This window comes from Sarcophilus harrisii, chromosome 5 (assembly GCF_902635505.1).
Source record: "Sarcophilus harrisii chromosome 5, mSarHar1.11, whole genome shotgun sequence".
NCBI lineage: Eukaryota > Metazoa > Chordata > Mammalia > Dasyuromorphia > Dasyuridae > Sarcophilus > Sarcophilus harrisii.
In genome coordinates this window covers 90692710-90718760 of record NC_045430.1, presented here as the reverse complement: position 1 = coordinate 90718760, position 26051 = coordinate 90692710, and the positions used below count along the sequence as shown (strand labels likewise).

The following is a 26051-nucleotide window of genomic DNA, read 5'->3' as shown; positions in this document are numbered from 1 at the left end:
CTTATTCCATTTTGATATGGAAGGAGGTGAGTTTGGTGGAAACTTTCCCAGAAAGGATTAAATGAGGACCTCCAAGTGACAGGGACTGAGTGGACAGCAGTGAGGGGAGAGGGAGGAGGAAGAGGATAAGATGCCTTTCCATATAGACTGACATAGCTGACAGATGTTTTTATCCAATTCATGAGTCCCTGTAAAACCAAGATAGAGGAGCTCAGGATTGTGAAGAGCAGTAGATGATAATGGATAGGACAACAAACTCTTAAACTATACAGCTGGGGATTGGTGGGATAATGGCTGGGTTCTTAAAGTTGACCATACTGAGTTTCAAGTATAGTGCCTGCAATTATCTAAGATGGTACTACTGGAAGGCCAGGGACTGGAACAATAGAAAGGAGCTCAGGGGAAATTGGGGGAAATGTGAACTAGGCTAATAGAGGTAAGCCAGACTTCTTAGTCTCTTGGGACTCAGCAGTACTGGATGCTTGGAGTGTACTGGACTGGGTATCTAGACTGATGTGTTTATAAGGCATTGGTACTATATCTAAGATCAGTTGGTTAGAGGGGCAGGATCTTGAAGATTTTATGGGAATTAGGATGGGTTGAATCATTAAAAGAAGCTCTCTGGCATGGGAATTTCAGAAAAACTAGAGTTGGGCCAGGACCAATATGATTAGGCTTAAAATTTACATATGCTCAAAAGGCCTTCAAGAAATATAAATTGAGCTCCTTCTTTTGTCTCATTTGAGCCTTCTCATTTTGTACAGTATTGAATCTTGGGCCTTGATTATCAAGTTTCCTCTTAAACATTATATTTTCTGTTCTGTGTTCTGATTCAGATATAATCTCTTATCTCAAGTTCTCCAGTTTCATAATTTTTTCTAAATAATTTTTTATGGTCAATTCAGTTAAGTTTTTTCACATTTTTATTTATCACATTTGTTATTTCTTAACAGCACAGTAATATTCCATTGTATTCATGAATTTTGATTTTTTTAGCCATTCCACAGTTAATCCATATTTATTTTTGTTTCCAATCACAAAAAGTACTACCCTATGGAACTGTGAATGTATCCAACCATTCTGGAGAGCAAATTGAAACTATGCTCAAATGCCTATAAAACTATGCATACCCTTTGATTCAGCAGTGTCACTACTGGGTTTGTATCCCAAAGAGATCATAAGAGGGAAAAGAATCCACACACGCAAATATGTTTATAGCAGCTCTTTTTGTAGTGGCAAGAAACTGGAAATTGAGTGGATGCCCATTAGTTGGAGAATGGCTGAATAAGTTATGGTATATGAATGTAATGGAATATCCTCGTTCTATAAGAAATGTTCAGCAGGATGATTTCAGAAAAGCCTGGAAAGACTTAACATGAACTGATGCTAAGTGAAGTGAACAGAAACAAGAGAACATTGTACATAGTAACAACAAGATTATGTGATGATCAGCTATGATGTACTTGGCTCTTCTCAACAATGCAGTGATTCAATCCAATTTCAATAGACTTGGGATGGAAAATTTTATACATATCCAGAGAAAGAACTATGGAGACTGAAAGTGGATTGAATTTTCGCCTTTTGTTGTTGTTGTTGTTTATTTACTTGCTTTTTTTGCTCTTATTCTTTTTTTCTTTATGACCTGATATTTTTGTAAAACATTACAAATATGGAAATATGTTTTTAAAATTGCATATATTTAACCTATATTAGATTGCTTGCTATCTTGGGGAAGAGAGAGAAAGAAAAAATTAGAACACACAATTTTAGAAAAATGAATGTTGAAAACTATCTTTATATGTACTTGGAAAAATAAAATACTATTTAAAAAAAAGCAATCTAAAAAAAAAAAGTACTATCCTAAATGTTTTGGAGTATGTGGGGACTTTCTTCTTATTGATGGTCTTCTTGGGGTATAGGTCTACTAGTGAAATCTTTGGGACAAAGACTATGGGTATTTCAGTTACTTTATTTGCATAATTCCTAATTGCTTTCCATATAATTGTATTAATTTAATCCCACCAATGATGTACCAGTGCATCTCTCTTCTCACAGTCCCTACAATCTTGCCTATTACATCTTTTGCCATCTCTGCTATTTTGCAGGGTGTAAGATAAAACCTCAGGGTTGTTTTGATTTACATTTCTCTTATTATTAGTGATTCATAACATTTTTCATATGATTCTTAATAGTTTGCAATTGTTTTAATAATTGTTTGTTCATATCTTTTGACCACTTATCTATTGGAAAATGGCTTTTAGTTTTACACACACACACACACACACACACACACACACGTGCGCACGTGCGCGCGAATTAATTACTTATGGATTTACCCAGCTTCTTAACTTGTTCACCCAGTTCTTAAAGTTAATTTATGTACATAGTGATCCTGACCAAAATGAATAGAATAACTTTTTAATTCTCCCCTTGTCCCTCCCCACAAACCAGAGAGGTCTGATCAACACCAAGAGCCTCTCTTGGTCTTGCCAGAGGTATCATGAGGTCAGATATTACTGACTACCATTCTCTTGGCTATAAACAGGTTGGAACCAAGTGGTTTTGAGTCATAGAGACTGGAAAAGGCCTCTGAGGGATAAACCTTTCTAAGTTTAGGCCCTTCTTTAGATGGAGACACATAGAAAGAAAAGACATGAGAGCCAGCTTTTCTATCTTGAAAATAAAACAAACCCAAAACTAAAGATACACCTGGAATAGAGGAAGTGAATGGAGTAGTCCTTGGCTTTGCTAAGCTTTTTAGAAAGACAGGAAGACCAGTCAAAAAGAAAAGGCCACATGTTGGTCTAGGATACACTGAGACAAGGTCATGATGATATTTTACAAAGGGATATGCAGAGTCAACTTACCAAAGGGAAGAAGAGCATGTTCAGCTCAGTAAGCAGGGAGAAATATTTGCAGTACTAGCCACTTTCCCCAAACCCACATCCACAGACACCCTAAGAGGGGCCCCTTTCCTCTGGGAATGAATTAGTAGAGAGCAGGACTTAGAGCGGGAAATACTGTTCAAGGGTATGCTAGAGCCAGTTTGAACCTGCAAGAACTGATTGCTAAATTTTCAGTGTGAGCATTAACATCTCTGTAATCAGCAAACAACTACAAATCAGAACTAGTATGTTGTGCATACTTTTTTTTTTTTGAGAGCTGGTTGTTAAATATTTACCAGCATACCTATGACACTTTAACCAGAATGAGTTAGAACAATTACATTATCAGGTAGGAAGATAGTGATTTAAGGAGAAAAATAGACTTCCTTTTATTCTGAAGCTATCTCAAGGCAACATGTAAAGGCAGAGAATACCAACCTTAGTTTAGTCCATGATATCAAACTTGCAGAGCTGTGCACCAGGAGGGAGAGCCAGAAAATGGGTTTCTACTCAAAGCAGCACATCTTCGGGGGTTGCTATAATTGGGTAGCTTTCTCAACATGTCCCTGTACCTCTGTAGTATATGGGCCACTAGGGAGGTTTTATGTACTAGGTTTTGCTGTGAGTTAGAAGCTGATGACTTTGGTTACCTCCTTGACAATACATTCTGAACTTTTCCATATTCTTTTTCATGTACCAGTGCCATATGCTGTGGGATTCTGGCAGCAAAAAGTTATGGGATTCTTAAAGTCTATTTCAATAAATACTGTAGAGAAGCAGCAATTAAGTATTAATCAAGTACCTACTGAACACCAAGGTGGTACAATGGATAGAGTTCTTGCATAAGAGTCAAAAAGACTCGTCTTCCCAAGTTGAAATCTGGACTCAGAGCTGGATGACCCTGGGCAAGTCACTTAACTTTGTTTGCCCTGTTTGTTCATCTGTAAAATAAGCTAGAGAAGGAAATGGCAAACCACTCCAGTGTCTTTATCATGAAAACCCCAAATGTGGTCAAAATGAGTCAGGCACAACTGCAAAACAATTGAACAATAAAAAGTACCTATTATGTGCCAGATATGCTACATGCTAAGACAAAATTTAACCAATCTCAGTCCTTAGAAAGCTAATATTCTCTCAGGGGAAGATGATCTCCTCCTATACAAGCATTTATAAGAGAAATATAAGGCAATTTTTATGGGGCAGTCACTTGTTTTGAGGAGATCAGGAAAAGCTTCATCTTAGAAAGAGGTATTTGAACTGAATTCTAAGGGAGTAAAAGAGGCAGAGGTGAGAGAAAGTAGATTCCAGGAATGGAAGAGAGTCAATGCTTTCTTCAAGTTCTTCCTGGCATCCCCAGGGTTTTAAGGTCTCCAAAGAGATACACTGAAAAGAAGTTATTTGGAAATAAGTTACTAAATCCTCAACTTTTGGACTAAACAAAATAGAGCCTATCATAAAGAAAACAGGATGAACTCTGTACCATGCAACAGGACTGGCAGGGATTCAGATGGTGACCTGGTGCCAACAGAGGCATGGATTCAGCTTGTGGATTGTGCCAAATGAGCAGTTTAACCAGAAGGGACTCTTAATGGACAGCTATAGTTATTTTCACACAGAAGTTAAGACTTGGGAGGTTATTCCAGTACATGAAGTGAATATGCTCTATATCATACCCAACAAGCTGTCATCCAGTCTCTCATGAAAACTGTCATGAAGGAGGATCTCACTATCTGTACAAACAGACTTTAGGACAATTCTAATTGTTAGGAACTTTGCTGATATTGACCCGAAATTGGTTTCTTCCTAACATCTGATCTTTGTTCCTACTTCTGCTCCTGGTGCAAAACAAGACAAGTCTAAAACATTTATCAAATGGCAGTCCTTTAAATACTCAGGAGCATTTGTTTTCCCCCAAGTCTTTTCTCCTCCAGGTTAAACATCCCCAATTTCCTCAACATATGATATGGATATTCACCCTTCCTATCCCTCCTGAGTCCTTCTTCCCTTTGAGGCTGTCCAGAACTGAACACAATACTCTAGATGAAGAGTGATCAGGGCAGGATGAAAAGGGATTCATATTTAAATAACCCCTTTGGTCCCGAAAGTTCTGCTTTTTTTTAATGCAGCCCAAGATGACATTAGCTGTTTTTTTTTTTTTTTTTTTTTTTTTTGGCTGCCACATCATACTATTAATTCACATTGGATTTACAATCCAATAAATCCTCTAGACCTTTATCAGATGAACAGCTGTTTAACCATGTCTCCTCCATTCCACCCGCCCTATCCTATATTTTTAAAACTAATATTCAGAATCCAAGTGTAAGATTTTGCATTTATATGTTCAGCCTTAGTTTCTTAAGTTCTAGTCTGGAATTTCCAATTGAACTACATCTCCACCAAATTTCCCTATTATTGTTAAGGGTCCCACCATCCTCTCAGTCACTCCAGCTTGCAATCATAGAATCATCCTAAAGTCTTCCTCCTCCATCATCTCACATATACAGTTCATTATGAAATCTTGCAATTTTATATTCACATTTCTCTCTCTCCCCCCCCCCCTCTCTTTCTCTCTCTCTCTCTCTCTCTCTCTCTCTCTCTCTCTCTCACACACACACACACACACACACATCCTGTCATCACATCTTACCTATTACTATTACAATAGTCTTCTAAGTAGTCTTCCTGCCTTAAATCTCTACCTACTCTAATCTACCCTCCACTCTGTTTGGTATTTAAAGCTCTTCATAATCTGGCTTCTTCCTATCTTTCAAATCTTCTCACACAACTCTCTTCCATATACTATACACTCCAGAGACACTGCCCTACTCTCTATTCCACCAACAACTCCACCTCCCATCTCCATGCTTTTGTCCCTCCTGCCTAGAATACTTGTCCTCTTATGCCTACCTCTCAGTTTCTTTAACTTCTTTCATGGTTCAGTTAAATCCTACCTTCTGAAGAAAGCCTTTCTTCATCCTCGTAGCTGATATTGTATGTACTTAATTATACATAATATTGTACGTACTTAATTATTTGCATAAATAGAATGTAGGCTCCTAGAAAACAGATACTGTTTTTGCCTTTCTTTACATCCCTGGCATTTAGCACATAGTAAGTTTTAATATAGTGTTGACAGACAGATTCCATTAAAAATGCTTAACACAAGGAATGAATAAATCTAAGTTGACAAAGTGATTTTTACACTTTGATCATGCTTTTCCAAGAAGCTGAGATTTAAATATCAAAATATGCAACAGGTTTAGGGAGTGCTGATTGAGCAATTCATATTTCACCTCTACTCTGTACTGTCCCAACAATTATATCTAGTAACATGTATTTTGGCAAGCCAGACCAGGACTTGAGCTCATCCTCTCATTAATAGTCATATTCAGAAAGGTATAGTTATAGAATACTTTTCCTACTCCCAGTCAGTTCTAACAGATGGATCTGGGAGCTCCAGACCCCTAGAACTCACAAGGTTGCCTCCACAGCTGGATATTTCCATTGTGGATTTGTTCAATGAATCTCTGTTCAGTGATGTAACAAAAAACAGAAGAGGAAGCCACAAGTCTAAAGTTCAGCCCTAGGTTTGCCTGAATTAAAATGTCTTTTATATGTGATTACAGCTTCCATGCTATTCATCCTAATCCATTTGTGGGTATGCCTGGGCAAAGAGACTACTTGTCATATGTTCCAAAGGATGGAACAAAAAAAGAGAAATGAGAAGATTTCTTTCATTTCTAAATGATGCAACATCAATATCTGTCACTTTCATAGGGCTTTCTATGTAACCCCCAAAATGCTAATCCATTCATTACTGAACCACATGTCTATCAAGCAATAGCCAAAAAGGAGCTCCGGGAACAATATAAGGGATGGCCCATCCACATGTTTGTTCCATGTTTTATAATAAAGAAACAAAAATTAGCAGATGTATCTATCTCTTTTAATAGTGCAAACTGTTTTTTATCCGTAGTCTCCACTATGGATGGAGGCATCTTTCTTTATCAGTTCTCCAGGATTGGAATTGTCCATATGATGTTATCAGAATCTGACTGTTTTTTAGTGTTATGTAATTTATATTATTACATATATATATATAGTTCTCTTAGTTTTTTCTTTTTTATTGTGTTATTTTATATAATAATAATGACAATAATAGCTAACATTTCTTTTTTTTTTTTTTAAATTTAATAGCCTTTTATTTACAGGATATATACATGGGTAACTTTACAGCATTAACAATTGCCAAACCTCTTGTTCCAATTTTTCACCTCTTACCCCCCCACCCCCTCCCCTAAATGGCAGGATGACCAGTAGATGTTAAATATATTAAAATATAACTTAGATACATAATAAGTATACATGACCAAAACATTATTTTGCTGTACAAAAAGAATCAGACTCTGAATTATTGTACAATTAGCTTGTGAAGGAAATCAAAAATGCAGGTGTGCATAAATATAGGGATTGGGAATTCAATGTAATGGTTTTTAGTCATCTCCCAGAGTTCTTTTTCTGGGTATAGCTAGTTCAGTTCATTACTGCTCCATTAGAAATGATTTGGTTGATCTCGTTGCTGAGGATGGCCTGATCCATCAGAACTGGTCATCATCTAGTATTGTTGTTGAAGTATATAATGATCTCCTGGTCCTGCTCATTTCACTCAGCATCAGTTCGTGTAAGTCTCTCCAGGCCTTTCTGAAATCATCCTGTTGGTCATTTCTTACAGAACAGTAATATTCCATAATTTTCATATACCACAATTTATTCAGCCATTCTCCAACTGATGGACATCCATTCAGTTTCCAGTTTCTAGCCACTACAAAAAGGGCTGCCACAAACATTCGTGCACATACAGGTCCCTTTCCCTTCTTTATAATCTCTTTGGGATATAATCCCAGTAGTAACACTGCTGGATCAAAGGGTATGCACAGTTTGATAACTTTTTGAGCATAGTTCCAAACTACTCTCCAAAATGGTTGGATTCGTTCACAACTCCACCAACAATGAATCAATGTCCCAGTTTTCCCACATCCCCAATAGCTAACATTTCAATAGTATTAACTATGTGCCAGACATTGTGCTAAGTATTTTGCAATTATTACTTCATTTGATCCTTACCTGGGATGAACTTGGGAACTAAATTATTATCCCTATTTTATTTATATTATTATCCCTATCCCAGATAAAGAAATTGAGGCAAGCAAAGGTTAGGTGGCTTACCTAGTGTTACATACTCAGTGAGCACCTAAGTCCAGTTTTGAACTCAGATCTTCCAACTCCAGGTCAGGCACTCTTTTTACTGCATCACTTAACTGAAATTTTGAATGAAGGTATATATATGTGTGTGTATGTATATGTATATATTATATATGTATGTGTGTGTGAGAGAGAGAGACAGACAGACAGACAGACAGAGAGAGACAGAGAAACAGAGAGACAGAGAGAGAGAGACAGAGAGAGACAGAGAGACAGAGAGAGACAGAGACAGAGACAGACAGAGACAGAGACAGACAGACAGACAGACAGAGACACAGAGAGAGAGAAAGACAGACAGACAGAGAGAGAGAGAGAGAGAGAGAGAGAGAGAGAGAGAGAGAGAGATGTCCCAGTGAAACTTTAGCAAAAGCTATAAATTTATGGAGGCTAAAAGATAGAGATGTTGAAAGATAAAGAGAAAAGCCTTAAGAAGCAAAATAAAAGATTTCCTAACTGCATATGAAGAGGCCAGCAAGATAAATAAAAACACAAGACATAAACTGGACTCAGTTGTTCCTAACCATTATCTTCTTCAGATTCTCAAAGGAGTATGGGAGAGGGAAAAAGAATGATCATCATAAGGAAATGTGAAGTGACTTAGGGAGGGAAGGGGCTTCTTAATGAAAATTTGTTAAAAGGAAAGACAAGTCTTCTACTTTTAGATGACAAACTCCCTCAGAGGTAAGACTGAGGAGTCAAAGGGAAGAATCTTTTGCCTATTCTAAGCTTGGGGTCATTACTCTAGCCAAAAATTTTTTGTAACACTATGTTGGAAAAGATCACTAACGTTTTAGCTGAGGAAAGCATAATGCCTCCAAAGTCCAGTCGGTGGCTCAAGGTGGCCTATTATTTCAACTACCCATCCCATAGATCATAGGATTGATCCATGTAGCAGAGATGCCACATCCTGAGAAGAGATCAGAGGCAGAGCGTTCTATCCCACCTAGCCTAGCCGCAGCCATCCAGCAGCAGAGACACTTGCTCCAGTTCAGTAGCCACTGTTCACTGGCAAAGTACCCTGCTTAGCTCCAACCAGAAGCCACCTCAAGTGGTTATCTAGGCCATTTCTACATCAGCTAGTCAGGAGCCAGGCTTCAATAAGACATCATATTCTAGGATGAGCAAATGCACCTGAGTCACTTGTACATCAGTGACATCCTCTAGGAACTAGACCTGGATAATGATAGATATATATGTTCATGTATAATGCACCATTTTGAGTGTTGAAGATAAAAAGAAAAGTGAAAACACAACTGCATATATAAGATATTCAGAATGAGGGAAATGGAATTAATTAGAAATAGAATTAGTATCATCTCAAATGGAATACAAAGTACACATAGCAAAAAAAACCCTTATTAGAAGGAGCTTAAATCTTAATGGGGAAGACAACATACTTAGAACACCCATGTCCAAGAAAGATTTTTTTATACTGGGAAGTCATAGAGTATAGTAAAGTGAGCCATAGAAGTGTCTGCTCCTTCAAAAACAATGGGAATATTAATTTCATTATATTTCCTAGTGCAAAAAGTAGAAAGAGAGGGAATATATTATAATGTTTGGGCTAGCTTTCTGAAGGTCCTCTGGAAGGGCCTTGATCTCAGCAGGACAGACATCATGAGAATGGACAAGAATAGAGTCCAAAGTCTTTATTGTCTCTTATACAGTCTGTGTCTATCATAATCTGACCCAATCTCAGTCTGACCCAGTCTCTGCCAACAGTCTTGACAGTCTAATAGTCTGACGACCTCAACCAGTCTCCCCGAGTCTGACTTTGTCCCCATTTTAAATCCTCTATTACAATTACATCATTACAATATACTGAGTATGTGTGAACTAGAGAACCATTACATCACCATGCTGAAATACCCAAGTGAGAGAAAATACAGGACAGACAAAATAATGTAAATTTAAGAGTGTTTATTGCTAGCTGGCCAGTGACTGAACCCCCCAGAACTGAACTAGGAGAATCAGCAGGGAATAGTTTCAGAGACACATATTTAAAGGAAACCCCCCCCCCCACAAAAATGCTCTGAAACATTTATCACCCAAAAAATTCCATTTCCAGACAGGTGGTGAAGGTTCTCACACTAAAAATTCTATTCCCAGACAGGTGGCAAGGGTTAATAAGAAGACAACATTTCTTTAAGTTTTATATTTGTCAAGTTGTCAAGGTCTTAAGGCAGCACATCTGGGGGCTGTGTGTGCCTGCAATTGGAAACAGAAAATACTACCTGCATTAGGGAGTGAAGAGCTGGCAACATAATTCTGACTCAGACAGAGCTGAAACTGAAATAATGTTCTCACGGAGGGCATAAGCAGGTTAGGGACAGCGTCCATTTCAATAAGTACTAAGTATATGTATACTAGAGAACCATTGTCTCATCAATTCCACTGTTTCAAGTATACCTCTCTAACGTTTCAGCTCTCTACAATGTATGGCTAGCTGGTGAGAAGATGACCAAGAAGGTTGGCTAGCAGCATGATTTGTTACTTGAGAATCCAGTAAATATAATGGACTACCTAAGTTTGCATTCACTGACTTACAAATAGGACAGCATAGCCCAAAGTGAGAGCTTCAAAGCTGAGGTCTTTTTTTTTTTCTTTTTTTTTTTTTAATTTACAAAGCATATGCATGGGTAATTTTTCCAATACTGACCCTTGCAAAACCTTTTCCAAATTTCCCCTCCTTCTCCCCCACCCCCTCCCCTAGCTGGCAGGTAATACATGTTAAATATGTTGAAATACATGATCAATCCAATATATGTATACATATTTATACAGTTATCTTGATGCACAAGAAAAATCAGATCAAGAAGGAAGGAAAAGAAAAACTGAGAAAGAAACCAAAATGCAAGCAAATAACAACACAGAGAGTGAGAATGTTATGTTGTGTTCCACATTCTGTTCCCACGATCCTCTCTCTGGGTGTAGATAGCTTTCTTCATCATTGAACAAGTAGAACTGGTTTGAATCCTCTCATTGTTGAAGAGAGCCACATCTATCAGAATTAATCATCGTATAGTCTTCTTGTTGCCTTGTATAATGATCTCCTGGTTCTGCTCATTTGACTTAGCATCAGTTCATATAAGCCTCTCCAGGCCTCTCTGAAATCATCTTGCTGGTTGTTTCTTATAGAACAATAATATTCCATAGCATTCATATACCATAATTTATTAAGCCATTCTCCAATTGATGGGCATCCACTCAGTTTCTAATTTCTTGCCACTACAAAGAAAGCTGCTACAAACATTTTTGGACATATGGCTCACTTTCCCTCCTTTGAGATCTCTTTGGGATATAATCTCAGTAGAAACACTGCTGAATCAAAGGGTCTGCACAGTTTGATAACTTTTTGAGCATAGTTCCAAATTGCTCTCCAGAATGGTTGGTTCTGTTCAAAGTTCCACCAACAATGTATCAGTGTCCCAGTTTTCCCACATTGCTTCCAACATTCAGCATTATCTTTTCCTGTCATCTTAGTCAATCTGACAGGTATGCCGTGGTATCTCAGAGTTGTCTTAATTTGCATTTCTCTGATCAATAGTGATTTGGAGCACCTTTTCATGTGACTACAAATAGTTTCAATTTCTTCATCTGAAATTTGTTTGTTCATATCTTTTGACTATTTATCAATTGGAGAATGGCTTGAACTATTATTATAAATTTGAGTCAATTCTCTGTATATTTTAGAAATGAGGCCTTTATTAGATCCTTTGGATGTAAAAATGTTTTCCCAGTTTATTGCTTCTCTTCTAATCTTGTCTGCATTAATCAGCAAATAATCAAAATTATCTATTTTGTGATCAATAATGATCTCTAATTCTTTGGTCCAAATTTAAAGTTAAATTAAATTTTAAATTGAATTTCTCTTTGTATCTGTTGCTGCTGGATTTTATTAGTGATGTAGAAGAATGTTGATGATTTATGTGGATTTATTTTGTATCCTGCAACTTTGCTAAAGTTGTGGATTATTTCTAATAGTTTTTTAGTTGATTCTCTAGGGTTTTCTAAGTATACCATCATATCATCTTCAAAGAGTGATAATTTGGTTTCCTTATTACCTACTCTAATTCGTTTAGTTTCTTTTTCTTCTCTTATTGCCAAAGCTAGCATTTCTAATACAATATTGAATAGCAATGATGATGATAGTGAGCAACCTTATTTCACCCCTGATCTTATTGGAATGATTTTAGTTTGTTCCCCTTTACATATGATGCTTGCTGATGGTTTTAAAATAGATGCTACTGACTGTTTTAAGGAAAACTCCATTTATTCCTATACTCTCTAGTGTTTTTTAATAGAATTGGGTGTTGGATTTTATCAAATGCTTTTTCTGCATCTATTGGGATAATCATGTGGTTTTTGTTAATTTGGTTATTGATATAGTCAATTATGCTAATAGTTTTCCTAATATTGAACCAGCCCTGCATTCCTAGTATAAATCCTACTTGGTTGTGGTGTATTATCCTGGGGATGATTTTCTGTAATCTCTTTGCTAATATTTTATTTAAGATTTTTGCATCAATATTCATTAGGGAGATTGATCCATAATTTTCTTTCTCTGTTTTCATCCTACCTGGTTTAGGTATTAGTATCACGTCTGTGTCATAAAAGGAATTTGGTAGGAGTCCTTCATTCCTTATTTTTTCAATTAGTTTGTAGAGTATTGGAGTTAATTGTTTTTTAAATGTTTGGTAGAATTCACATGTAAATCCATCTGATCCTGGGATTTTTTTTTAGGGAGTTAATTAATAGCTTGCTCTATATCTTTTTCTAAAATGAGACTATTTAAGTAATTTATTTCCTCTTCTGTTAATCGGGGCAATTTATATTTTTGTAGGTATTCCTCCATTTCACTTAGGTTGTCAAATTTATTGGCATAAAGTTAGGCAAAAGTAACTTCTAATAATTGCTTTAACTTCCTCTTCATTGGTGGATAGTTCTCCCTTTTCAATTTTGAGACTAACAATTTAATTTTCCTCTTTCCTTTTTCTAATCAAATTAACTAAAGGTTTATCTATTTTGTTGGGTTTTTTTTTTTTTCACAAAACCAACTCTTACTTTTATTTATTAATTCAATAGTTTTTTAGTTTCAATTTTATTGATCTCTCCTTTTATTTTTAGAATTTCAAGTCTGGTATTTGATTGGGAGTTTTTAATTTGTTCTTTTTCTAGCTTTTTTAGTTGCAAGCCCAATTCATTGATCTTCTCTCTATTTTATGCAAGTAAGCATCTACAGAAATAAAATTTCCCCTTATTACCACTTTGGCTGCATCCCACAAATTTTGGTATGTTGTCTCATTACTGTCATTCTCTTGGATGAAATTATTGATTGTGTCTATGATTTGCTGTTTCACCCAGTCATTCTTTAGGATGAGATTATTTAGTTTTCAATTACTTTTTGGTCTATTTTCTCCTGGCCTTTTATTGAAGGCAATTTTTATTGCATTGTGATCTGAAAAAAAATGCATTTGCTATTTCTGTCTTTCTGCATTTGATTTTGAGGTTTTCATGTCCTAATATAGGGTCAATATTTTTGTATAGGTTCCATGAACTGCTGAGAAGAAAGTGTACTTCTTTCTGTCTCCATTCAATTTTCTCCAAAGATCTATCATATCTAGCTTTTCTAGTATTGTATTTACCTCTTTAACTTCTTTCTTATGTATTTTGTGATTTGATTTATTTAGTTCTGAGAGAGCAAGGTTGAGATCTCCCACTATTCTTGTTTTGCTATCTATTTCTTCTTGCAATTCTCTTAACTTCTCCTTTAGGAATTTAGATACTACGCCACTTGGTGCATATGTGTTTAATATTGTTATTTCTTCATTATTTATGCTACTCTTTAGCAAGATATAGTTTCCTTCCTTATCTCTTTTAATTAGATCAATTTTTGCTTTTGCTTGATCAGGATGGCTACTCTTGCTTTTTTTACTTCACCTGAAGCATAATAGATTCTGCTCCAGCTTTTTACCTTTACTCTGGATGTATTGCTCTGCTTTAAATATGTTTCTTGTAAACAACATATTGTTTTTTAATTCAGTCTGCTATTTGCTCATGCTTTATGGAAGAGTTCACCCCATTCACATTTACAGTTATAACTACTAATTCTGTATTTCCTGCCATCTTATTAACCCAAAATTATACTTTTCTCTTTCCTTTTCCCTTCTATTTAGCCTATCACTTCCCTTTTTGCCTTTCCCCTCCCACTTTTCTATAAGGAGAAAGAAGTTTCTCAGTGAAACCACATATAATTCTAATATTCTTTTTTTGAGCCAAATCTGATGAAAGATTCACACAATATTCTTCACCCTTCTTTCTTTCCCTCAATTATAATAGGTTTTCTTTGCCTCTTCCTGAAATGTAATTTCCCTCATTTTACCTCCACTTTCCTCTTTTTTCTGTTATAATCCCCTTTCCACCTCTAGTTTCTTTTTTTTAATATTATAACAGTAAAATCAGATTATACATTTATTCTCTATGTATAACCATAATAGAAATAGTTCTCAAGAGCTTTTTTTTTCTTTTTACCTTTTTATGCTTCTTTTGAGTTCTATATTTGGAAGCCAAATTTTTTGGTTAGCTCTGGTCTTTTCATAAAAAATAAAAGGAATTCACCAGTTTCACTGAATGTCCATCTTTTTCCCTGAAAGAAAATGCTCAGTTTAGCAGGGTGATTTATTCTTGGCTGCATTCCAAGTTCCTTTGCCTTTTGGAATATCAGATTCTAGGCCCTTCAATCCTTTAAAGTGGAAGCTACTAGATACTGAGTAATCCTTATTGTGGTTCCGTGGCATTTTAATTGTTTCTTTCTGCCTGCATGTAATATTTTTTTTCTTGGTCCAATAGTTCTGGAATTTAACCACGATATTCCTTGGGGTTTTAATTTTGGGGTCTCTTTCAGGAGGTGTTCAGTGAATTCTGTCAACGGTCATTTTACCTTCTGATTCTATGACATTCAGGCAGTTCTCTTTGATGATTTCCTGAAAAATAGTGTGTAGGCTTTTTTTTTCATCATGTATTTCAGGGAGTCCAAATAATCCTTATATTTTCTCTCCTTTATCTATTTTCCAGGGTAGTTGTTTTCCCAATTAGATATTTTACATTTTTTTCCTATTTTTTCATTTTTTGGGTTTTGCTTGACTGATTCTTGTTGTCTCATTGAATCATTCATTTCCATTTATTCAGTTCTGAATTTTAGTTAATTATTTTCTTCATTTACTTTTTTTTACTTCTTTTTGTATTGTCCAATTGAATTTTTAAATGAGTTGTTTTGTTCTATGGAATTTTTTTCCATTTCACAAATTCTGTTTTTTAAGGAGTTGTTTTCTTTTTCCATATTATCAAATCTATCTTTTAATGAGTTATATGCCTTTCCAAACCCTCTTGCAAAATTTTCATTTCCTTTCCCCATTTTTCTTCTAGTTCTCTTTTAAGATCCTTTTTAATTTCTTCTAGGAGAGCCTTGTGTAATGGGGACCAGTTATATCACCTTTTGGGGGATTCTTCTGGAGACAATCCGCCTTTTGTCTTCTTAGGGTTTGAGATTTGTTCTTCTCTTTCACCACAGAAGCTGTCTATTGTCAGAATTCTCTACTTTTTTACTCATTTTTCAAAAAAAGTTAAGGTCTGCTTTTAGGCAGGAGAAGTTTTCCAAGCTTCTTCTACAAGCAGCAGCTTCCTCTATAAGAGGACCACAGCTGCCCTGGGTCAGTGCTGACTCACTCTCGATGCTGGGTGGGTGTGGCCAGGTCCTGTGAGATTCTGGCATTTTGGGATTCACTATTTACCTTTTGTGTTTTTGTTAGATGTTTTATAACTTCTCTGCTGATCTAATGACTTGCAGCCAGGGCAGAGTAGCCAACACTGCTGCTGTAGATTCCTCACTGTAGATTCTCTGCCCCACAGAGTCTGCACCACCTGGCAGTCTGTACCACCCTGGGAGTCTGCACTATCTGCACTGGCTACACTGGCATCTGTGCTCAGCTGCTTGTGCTGGCTGCCAATCTCCCATTTCCAATTGAAACAGACCTTTCTTGGCAATCTTTGAAATTATCTTTTGCTGGTAATTTGTTGCACTCCCAATATTTGTGGATTCTGCCAATCCAGAACTAATTCAGAGGCTGGATTTGCTAATTAGTCTGAGGGTTGTAGGAGAAGGTCAAAAAGACATCTTGGCTCCCCAAAGCTAAGTTCTTAATAAATATTTGTTCAATTTCTTTTTTTCTAAAATGGGGCTATTTAAGTATTTTATTTCCTCTTTTGTTAACCTGGGCAACCTATATTTTTGTATATATTCATCTATTTCACTTAGATTGTCAGATTTATTGGCATACAATTAAGCAAAATGGTTCCTAATTATTGCTTTAATTTCCTCTTCATTAGTAGTAAGTTTACCCTTTTGATTTTTGATATTGGTAATTTGTTTTTCTTCTTTCCTTATAAATGTTTGAATGGATATTTAAGGCCCTCCACAGACTGATTCCAACCTACTTTCCTAATCTTATTTTATATAAATCCTTTTCAGGACCCTATGTTCAACCAACCTGGACCACTAGCTATTCCCAAACTCAACATTCCATCTTCTTGCAAAATACATTAGCACTGGCTTGAATGTTCTCCCTCTTTCTGCTTTCAGAATTTTCCTCATTTTGTTTCAAGGCCTACCTCAAGTGTCCTCTCCTCTTTGATTGCTCCTCCTATCTTTACTGATCATTATGAGTTCTTTCTTTCTCTTCAATTTAATTTATATATAGTTGGTATGTTTTATCACCACCATTAATAGACTATCACCTTCTTAAGGGAAGGAACTATCCTATTTATCTTTGTATCCCCAGACTTAGCATAACAGATAATTTATAAATGTATTCAGAAGATAATTTACAAATATTTTTGGATTGTCATGTATAATAAAGGATAGCTAAGTGCATAGTGATAGAACATAGGAGTTGTAGCAGGAAGACTTGAATTCGAATACTGTTTCAGACATTTATTAGCTGCCTGATGCTGGGCAAGTTGCTTAATTTTTGTCTTCTTCAGTTTAATGGAGATAATATTATCACCTATCTCCTAGAGTTGTTGTGAGGAAAAATGAAACAATACTTATAAAGTATTTAAAAAACTACATAAATGCAAGCAAATGAGGACTAATTATTGAGGCCTTGAAGGACAGGCCAATGAGCTTGGACTTGAAATGGGCCTATATTCAATAGTACTGGTTTCTTTTAGAAGTGTTTAATGAAAATTGTTAAGTCATGAAACATTGTTGGAAATGGATAACAAGAAAAAAACCCTGTGGTTATAGAGGGGATGATCTGGATTCAATAGAAAAGATGCCTTTGAATGGCAACAGACAAAACTAGGAACTGGGGAATCTGTTTCTGGTATTTTCTACCACCTTCATCATAGCTCTTTCCCTTTGTGCTCTATTAAATCTGACCTGCCTCTCCTCTCATCGTCTACATATATCTTATGACTAGTTTAGATTTTTAGGCAGTAATAAATCAATGTCTGATAAGGTATTAATAAAGATGTCAGCTAAGGTGTATTCCCAGAGGACATTTTGAATGGTATGTTGAGAGTCCCAAAGATGAACTAGTTGTGGACAATGGAGACCCACTCTAGATTCTTTTTTTGCGAGGTTAAGTGACTTGCCAAAGATCACATACCTAGTAAGTGTTAAGTGTCTGAGTCTGGATTTGAACTCAGATCCTCTTGCCTCAAGGACAGGTGCTCTATCCTCCCACTATCGATTCTTAAACAAGACAGTATCATGAAGATAGTGGTTCAGGATGACTAATATTGGCAATGGTCTGAACTGGTGTCAAGAGAGATTTCAAGCAGAAAGATCAGTTAGATGTTGAAACAAGTTAAGTCAATAAGTCAATAAGCATTAATTAAGTACCTTTTATGGGCCAGGTACTTTGCTAAATGCTGGGGGATACCAAAAAAGGCAAAAAAAAAAATAGTCTCTGTTGTCAAGGAGACAAGAGTCTAATGGGAGGAGAAAACATATACTCAAGTAGGTACAAACAAGCAATAGACTGAATAAATTGGAGACAATCTCTGAGGGAAGGCATTAAGGTTAAGGGGGATCAGGAGTGGCTTCTTGATGAAGGTTGGCCTTTAGCTGGGAAAACTCGGAGGCAGAGATGAAGAAGAAGACAGCATCGCATGCGTGATAAGTACTTAACAAATGCTTTATCCATCTCTCTGTCTCTGTTTTTGCTTCTCTGAGATGGAAAAGCATTTTCTTAGGAGGAAGAGGTAACATCTTAGGTAAAGATTCCTGGTGAGATCCAGTAGGTGGCAGCCGTGAGAACAGCCCAGTGGGGTACAGGGAATAGCAGGCAACTCAAAGACTAAATGCATTACCCAGTGGGGAGGATGCCAAGCTGAAAGCCACACCCAGTGAAGAACCAGCTCAACAAGAGCAGAACAGTGATGTCACCACAGGACACTGAAGCATCCAAGTCACGAGGGCCCCTTACACACCTGTGCCCTGATTGTGTCCCCCCCCCCCTTTTTCCACTGATGGTCTGTGTATTTGCAGGAGAATGTGTCCCAGATTGATGGGGAAAAGAATCGACTGATATTTTCTTTTCTTTCCCTTCCTCTCTTTCTTTTTCCTTCCTTCACTTCCCCACTTAATCATTTCTCCATACCTTTATCACCACCAACCAAGCCTTCCCTTATAACAAAGAATAATAGCATTATTTTTCTTACTATGTGATTTCATTAAATGCCTTGGCTTTGAACTAATCATGCCTTCTGAGTAGCTGTAACAGCAAACACATTAGTGGGGGCTCGTGAATAACGGTTCTGAATATATGCAGAACCATAGAATACTTGAATCCATGGCAGCTTCGGGAATTGGAGTGGGCATTGCACAGGGGATGCGGGGTACCCCTGTGGGTTACAAGAACAATAATACATACATCATCTGTTTACATTGTGTTAAAACAGGTGAGAGAGTCAGATTGAAAGGAGTAAATGCTCTGACTCTATTCATCGGCCGATGCCTTGCTCATTTCAATCTTTGCCTTTTGAGATCCTATCAGTCCTTCAAGTCAGCGTTCAGCAGCGAGGAGAGGAGAGAGGAGAGGACCTAGCACCAGAAGAGTTTGGACGTTGCCTCATAGGACGGGTAGGTTACTTAATCTCTCCGAGCCTTTTTCTTCAGTTGTAAAACGAGAGTTGACAGAAGTACTCTGCAAACACCATTTAAATCAATATGAAATCTGAGTTCAAACGCTACCTCCTTCGCGAAGTCCTTCGAGATTTCCCCATCCTCCTCCTCCCTCCTCCCTAATCAACAATGATCTTTTCTTTCTTTAGACCTCAAAAAGCCAACCTTAAACCACTGGCGCTTGTGTGAATGGATCCTGAATTCAACAAAAGTAGATTTTGTCTCGCTTAATTGAGAGATCCCACTAGAGCCGGCCCAGTGGTCTATCCCACAGTAGGCGCTTTAATGGGGGTTTTAATTGAGATGGATCTAGGCGGCTTAGAGTCTCGTGCGTGGCAGAACTGGTAAAATCTGCACAGGCTCGGAGCGGCTGCCAAGGTTGCGTCCGCCGTAAGGTTAAGTACAGGAGAGGGCGACTGGGAGCTCTCAGCCGGACGTGTGAGGGGCGGCGGGGACGAAGGCGGCAGGGAGCGCTCTCTGGGAGCACGGAGGGCACGGGGACCACCGCGGGCACGGGGACCACCGCCTCAGAGTCCCAAGGGCTGCCTGGGAGCGGACCAAAGCACCGTGACCCGTCCCTGCTCCCCAGCCTCGCCTCCCCGGGCTACCGGCCGACCTTTAGGCAGCTCCCGCTACACCCTTTTAGAGTAACACGGATGTTACCACCCGGGCGGCCGAGGTCCCACAGGTGACCGGTCCCCAAGGTGCGCGCGCCCCGGAGCCCCGCCCCTCGCCCCGCCGCGCGCGCACGCACGTACGGAGGCACCGCCTTCCCTGCTCGCGCTCCTCGCCGGTTCCCGGAGAGGGAGAGCCCTCAGCGGGGCGCGTGCGCGCTCTCTCCGCCGCTGCCTAGCGCGGAGCTGCGCGCCCCATCCCGCGCGCCTCTCGCCCCTCCCTTCGAGGGGCACGCTCGCTGACTCCTCGCGCACGCGCGCTGCGGGAGGGTCCCGCGCGGCGTCCGGGACAGCTCGTGCGGGGAGGAGGCGGAGGCGGCGGCGGGCGCGCGCTCGGGGCGGGAGGGCGCGGGCGCGCGCCGGGAGCTGCTGGGCTGCGGCGGCGGCGGCGGCGGCGACTGTTACTATGGCGGAGTCGTCCGGAGCCTCCTCCTTCCTCCTCCTGGCCTTCCTCCTCCTGGAGGGCGGCGGCGGCGGCGCCGGACCTCGGGGGGCCCAGGGTGAGTCCCGGGGAGAATGGGGAAGGAGAGGGGCGAGAGCGGGCGGGATTCGGGGCGAGGCCTGGACCGAGGCGCCCCCTCCCTCCCTCCGTCTCTCCCTCCGCCCGCCGGGCCGTCCGCGGGCTCGGCGCGGCCCCCGCGCTACGGGGATCCCTCCTGGGGCTGCCCGGCGAGGCGCGGTCGCCGCCCTCCGGGCCCGGGGAAGCGGTGCCAGCCCTCCCCTGTGCCCTGCGCCTTCCGGGGCCGCGGTCCCCCCGCTCTCTCGGAGATGGCCCGGGCTCCCTCCCCCGACCACGGGGACCCCCATCCCTCACACTCACGCACACGCGCGCGCTGTTGGCAAGGACCGGGGAGGGGAAGCCCTAGGACCCGGAATGGACCCATCTCTCAGCCTGGGGACACGCACGGCAGCGGCCCTATTCATTTAATTACCTTGTAGCTGCCTTTTATGCGAAATCTTGACAAAAATCTAAGATCTGCCTGTAGCCTCCAAGATTACATAAAGATCCTAGGGGAGGAAGTTCTCCCACTGCCCTTGGCCAAGATCTCCCTCCGCCTCCCCGAGAAAAAAATGAGCAAACAAAAACTTACCTTCTATCCCAAACAACCCGAAGCCTTCTTGTCCGACGTGCCCCTGCACACCGCGGGAGAGGGACGGGTTCCAGCAACGCGATCCCTTCTTTGTGAAGCCCTTCGGGTTTTAGAGGCGCCATTGAAATCCTAAAATAGTATTAATTTAAGGAATAACCGATTCGAATGGGTTTTGCCTTAGAGATGGTAGGTGAAGATTGTGTCTGAATTGAAGTGATTATTAACCTGTACTTTTGTCTGGGAGGGATATCAGAACTCCAGGTGAATAACACAGGATCTGCTGCTTTGAATTCTCAGCAACCACCTAGCCTTTCAACAATGGAATATAGTGTGTGTGTGTTTTTTATTCTCTAACACCGTTTTTCCTGCCACAGATGGTGGTCCTGCCTTTCTTAAAAAGCCCAAACGGGAAAGGGATCATTGCACTTTGAGTCTGAAAATTTTTTTTTTTTATTATTATTTTTAACTTGAATATCTGGTCTTGCTAGTAGCTGGTGTGTGTGCATTCTGTCTTTGTTCACTTCACTAATGCTTCTGTTTGGCGTTCTGTGTTTTCCTCCTTATTACTGTATTATATAGGCAGCTACTCCATGTAGTATGGTTTTCGAACGCAGTGTAAAGGTGTGTGAGTAGAAACTAACAGCATTTATGGTGAAATGATGACTTCCATGAATAGGGAGATTTCATGGGGGTGGGATGGGAATAGTTACAATAGACTGTGTTTCTGGAAGATATAATGTTATTAAGAAAAGGAATTTGATTTACCCTTGTTTAGGATATTATGAATAACTTTAAATTTCTTTCTTAAGGATTTTTATTATATTCCTGATATGTCACAGACTGTAACAAGTCTTTCCCTGGTGTCTTTTTTTAATGTCTGTTTTTAAAAGTCTAGGTAAAAGAATCAAATACCTACCTAAAATGTTTAATTGATAACCCAGCTTGTTCTGAATGAGCCACAGTCTGCTTTCCTTAACCTTTCCTAAAAAGAATGTCCAATAAGGGAGGGGGTTGGGTGGGATTTTGTTTCTTCATTCCCCCCCCCCCATTTTTTTTTTTTAATTAGAAAGGGGTTGTATGTCCAGCTGATATTCTCTAAGGCCTTAAAACTTCTTGGCCAGACACTACAATTTTTTTCCGGGACACATCTAGTTGCCCGCAGTGAATGCACCGGAAACCACTGTTGCAAAAGGATTAGAGTAGAACGTCAGTTCTGGGAAAGCAAACTATGGGCCATGGGGTGACAACTAGTTGAATATTTTCTCTTGTGTATGTTCATTAGATTTATTTTATCTGTATTTGATGGGTTAGAAATAGAGCAGGGTAGTTCTAAAGCATTTCAGACTTTTTCTCGGACCCTATAACAGAAGAATGAATGGTTTGGAAGACTATTCATTTAATAAAGAGAGAGGCTGGTGCAGTACTGGGATCTTTGCACTTTAATAAAATGCTGACTGTGGGAAGGGGAAGACGTTTTGTACCCTGATAAAGTTATGGCTCTGAACTGTTTGATTAGGAATATCATGCTTTTTCAGGGTTATCTGGGGAGTTCACATTTCACTTATTTTAAAAAATATGAAATTATTTGATTTAGGAGAGGCAATAGAAAATTTTTTCTAGTTTTTCAATATCAGTAGAAACCTTGATGATAGATAGTAGAAATTCTGAGATCTAATTTGAATCCAGATGTCCATTCAGTAAAATAAATATGTTCAGTAAAAGTTGATTCTTACAACAGAGAATAAATGAATCCATTGTCTCTCCATATCTTTTATCTGTCCATATGACTTATGGAAGACATGTATTAGTTGGAACTTGGACTATTAGTTGCAATACCAGAACTTTGTTCCCCCACAGGTTGTCCTTGAGCAAGTCTTAACCTCTGTGTACCTCAGTTCTTCTTTCTATATTGTAAAAGAAATGATACATGCTGTTCTTTTGGGGACATTTGTGAGGCTGAATTACTGATATCCAGTTGGCTGAGTATTTTTAGATACAGTTTCTGTACTTATGTGAATAAGCAATGTTGGATTACTTTTTATCTTATCAGGGCAGAATAACTGCTTTGTGATTGAAGGAAATACCATTTGTCACAGTGTTAATTCTTTTTATTTATGCATTTTGGCAGGCTACTTTTAGATTCTTTTAAGTTAATCTCTGCCTTAAGGACAGGTCTTTAACATTTATACAACTAGCCCTGTACCTGGGCCATCTGAGATTCTGGAGGTAGTGACCTGCTTAGCTTTATTGGTTTGGCACCATATTATTTATTATGCAACTCTGGGTATGTTTATGGTTTATGTTACATAAGAACTTAGAGACAGATTTGGGCCAATTGGGAACTAAAGAGGAGATTAGACTGAGAACTTCATCTTAAAAGGTTCTTTGGAATGTTGGAGACTCCTTTAATGGGAATTTTTATTGTGTCTTTACTATGTCAGAGATTTTAACATATCTTTTCCTGATGATTGGTATAATGGCCTCTCAGTACTCTCTAATACTCTGCTTCATAGGGGTGAAGATTTTAAGCTAACAGGGATTTTAGAGTACACTAGTCCAGTCCTTTCATTTTGCAGGTGAAGAAACTGAAGCCTACAGTTAAGTATCTCCAATCACATGGGTGACAAAAGCAAGACTTGATCTCGTTTTCAATCTTCCACTCTGTTTAACCAGTTTGGCTTTATACTGTCTTCTGTCCTTGAATTCCTTGCCCCCCTTGTCATATATTGCTTCTCATCCTTTCCCAAACCCCAAATCTGGATTACCTTTCCCATTTCTCATCTTTAGTCCTATTCCATGCTGCTGATCCCTTCTGAAAGAAATCACTTATTCCAAATGCCTGAATCCACTATGTTTATTTTTATCTAATCTCACTTGGGCCTTTACTGACTACAGGCAAATCTTTAAATTATCTCAGATTCACCTTTTATCACACTTCCCACAAGATCTTTTCGGGACCTTAACCATTTACATCATCTTCTCTACTCACTCTTCGGGGAGAACCTCTTATTACTTAACTAAGAAAATTAAGGCAATCTTTATGAGCTCTCTCTTGTTATCACTTCTACATTTCATATCTTCTCATCCTACATTTCATATCTCCTCATCATTCCCTATTTTCTCTAAGAAAGAGATGAATCTTCTGCTTACCAAGACCCAATTCCTTAGATTTTTGTCCCTTCTCTTCTCTGGGAACTAACTGTGTCAATCATCTCTTCCATTCCTTTTATCCACTGGCTCCTTAACTATTACTACCACAAACATACCTAGACCTCCCCATCATAAAAAAAAAAACTGACAAACCCTTCATTGATCCTGCTGTCACTTCAAGCTTTTAGTCCTGTGTAACCTCCCTTTCTCTGCCAAATTCCTAGCAAAAATTCTCTTTACTTTTTGCTTTCAGATTCTTACCTCCTTCTTTCTTTTGTCAATTCTCTAAACTGATTTTTGAACCCACCCTAACACTGGACTGAGTTGCTCTTTCTAAAATTGGATTGTGAACTCCTTGAAAGTAGGGGCTGTTTGTTTTGTTTTGTTTTTGTTTGTTTGTTTTTCTTAGCATCATCAGTGCTTAACACAGTGCCTGGAACATAGTGGGCTCTTCATATGTACTTGTTGAACTGATGGAGAATTTTTGAATATTGTTATCTGACCACTGCTTTCTTGCTTATTAAGTTTCAGTGGTTCCCTATTACCTCTGCCTTAAAATAGAGATTCACATTGTGGCTCCATCCCATTTTTCATATTACTCCCCTCTTATTTTGTTCCAGCTAAACTGGTCAACTTGACATTCCCCATACTCTTGCCTCTTTGCCGTTTATCTAGTGGAATTCCTAGCTCCAGGCAAGGCTCAGCTCAAGTGCCATCTCTGAAGGGAAGCCTTTTCTAACTGCAGCTAGGACTTCCTGCCCTCCCATCCCATCCCTGAAATTTCTTTGTGTTTATTTTGTAATAATTTTTTTAAATTTGGCTCTGTATATGTTGTTTCCCCAGTGGAATGTAGTTTCCTTGGGGAAATGGACTATCTCTGCATCTCCAGCATTTGAAATCTAGGAGGCACTTAATAAATGCTTAATGACTTGAAATTGAATGGCATTCTTATGAAAAATCGTATTTGAGTGACTGACTTTGGTGGACTCTGATATTATAGTTAGGCCAATTTCATCCCCAAAAGCTCATTGCAGCCCTTTGCCACCATATAAATCAGTAATTTGGTGAGATCTGCTGCTGCTGTTTCCATCAAAACCTGCTGGAAAGGCTTGTCAACTTGAATTACTTTGCACTACAGTGTGTTCTTAGGAGTAAATCTAGTTCATGCTTTTCTCTACTTTATTTAGTCCTAAGGCACAGAAGAAGCTAACATAAAGGTTCATCTTTGTATTTTCATTGTTGTATTTTCATCTTTAAAACCTGTCATACTGTTTATTGATAAAATCTCTACTTGGAACACTCATCTTGGACTCCCATCATTATTTGGACTTCATCTATATTTTTCTTTTGTTAGATGGAATTTTTTTGGTAAGATTTTTCTCATTTTCTTTTTGTATTTAAAAAAAAACATTCTAAAATCTTTCTTCCCATCAATTTCATTGACAATGGTTGTGCTGCAGGCATCTTCATCCAGTCATTGTATGCAAAACTAATGGGAAACAGGGAAATCTTTAAGTAGAAAAGTAGCTCTCACTCCCAATTGCCTATATAGAATTTCTCCAGGGTTGTTGTCTTGGTCCTGTGTTAATGCCTTTTCTTATTTTTTTTTGTTTTGTTTTCCTCAATATGCTTATTAAAAACATGGTTTACTAAGATCTTCTTGATATCTCTTCTAATTTTAGATTTGGTGCTCATATGTAGTGGAGAGAATCTTGTACTAGAGGTCAGGAGATCTGTGTTATGGAAGACACTGACTTGCGATTTGACTTCAGGCAGTTCCCTCTTATGGTACCTCAGTTTC

At 38.7% G+C, this 26051-nt stretch overlaps 1 protein-coding gene across 2 annotated transcripts in view; it reads left to right on the top strand.

The window, feature by feature from the left end:
- The first annotated feature begins 20388 nt into the window (after positions 1 to 20388).
- Positions 20389 to 26051, top strand: part of ACVR1B (activin A receptor type 1B) — a 43337-nt gene continuing 37674 nt past the window's right edge. The window contains exon 1 of one of the 2 annotated variants that reach the window (XM_031937848.1): positions 20389 to 20509. In XM_031937848.1, coding sequence (XP_031793708.1) covers positions 20416 to 20509 — 94 coding nt within the window. In that variant the 5' untranslated portion in view covers positions 20389 to 20415. Of the gene's footprint in view, positions 20510 to 20538; positions 21287 to 26051 lie in introns of those variants that run through there. The other variant, XM_031937849.1, reaches the window with a different exon arrangement.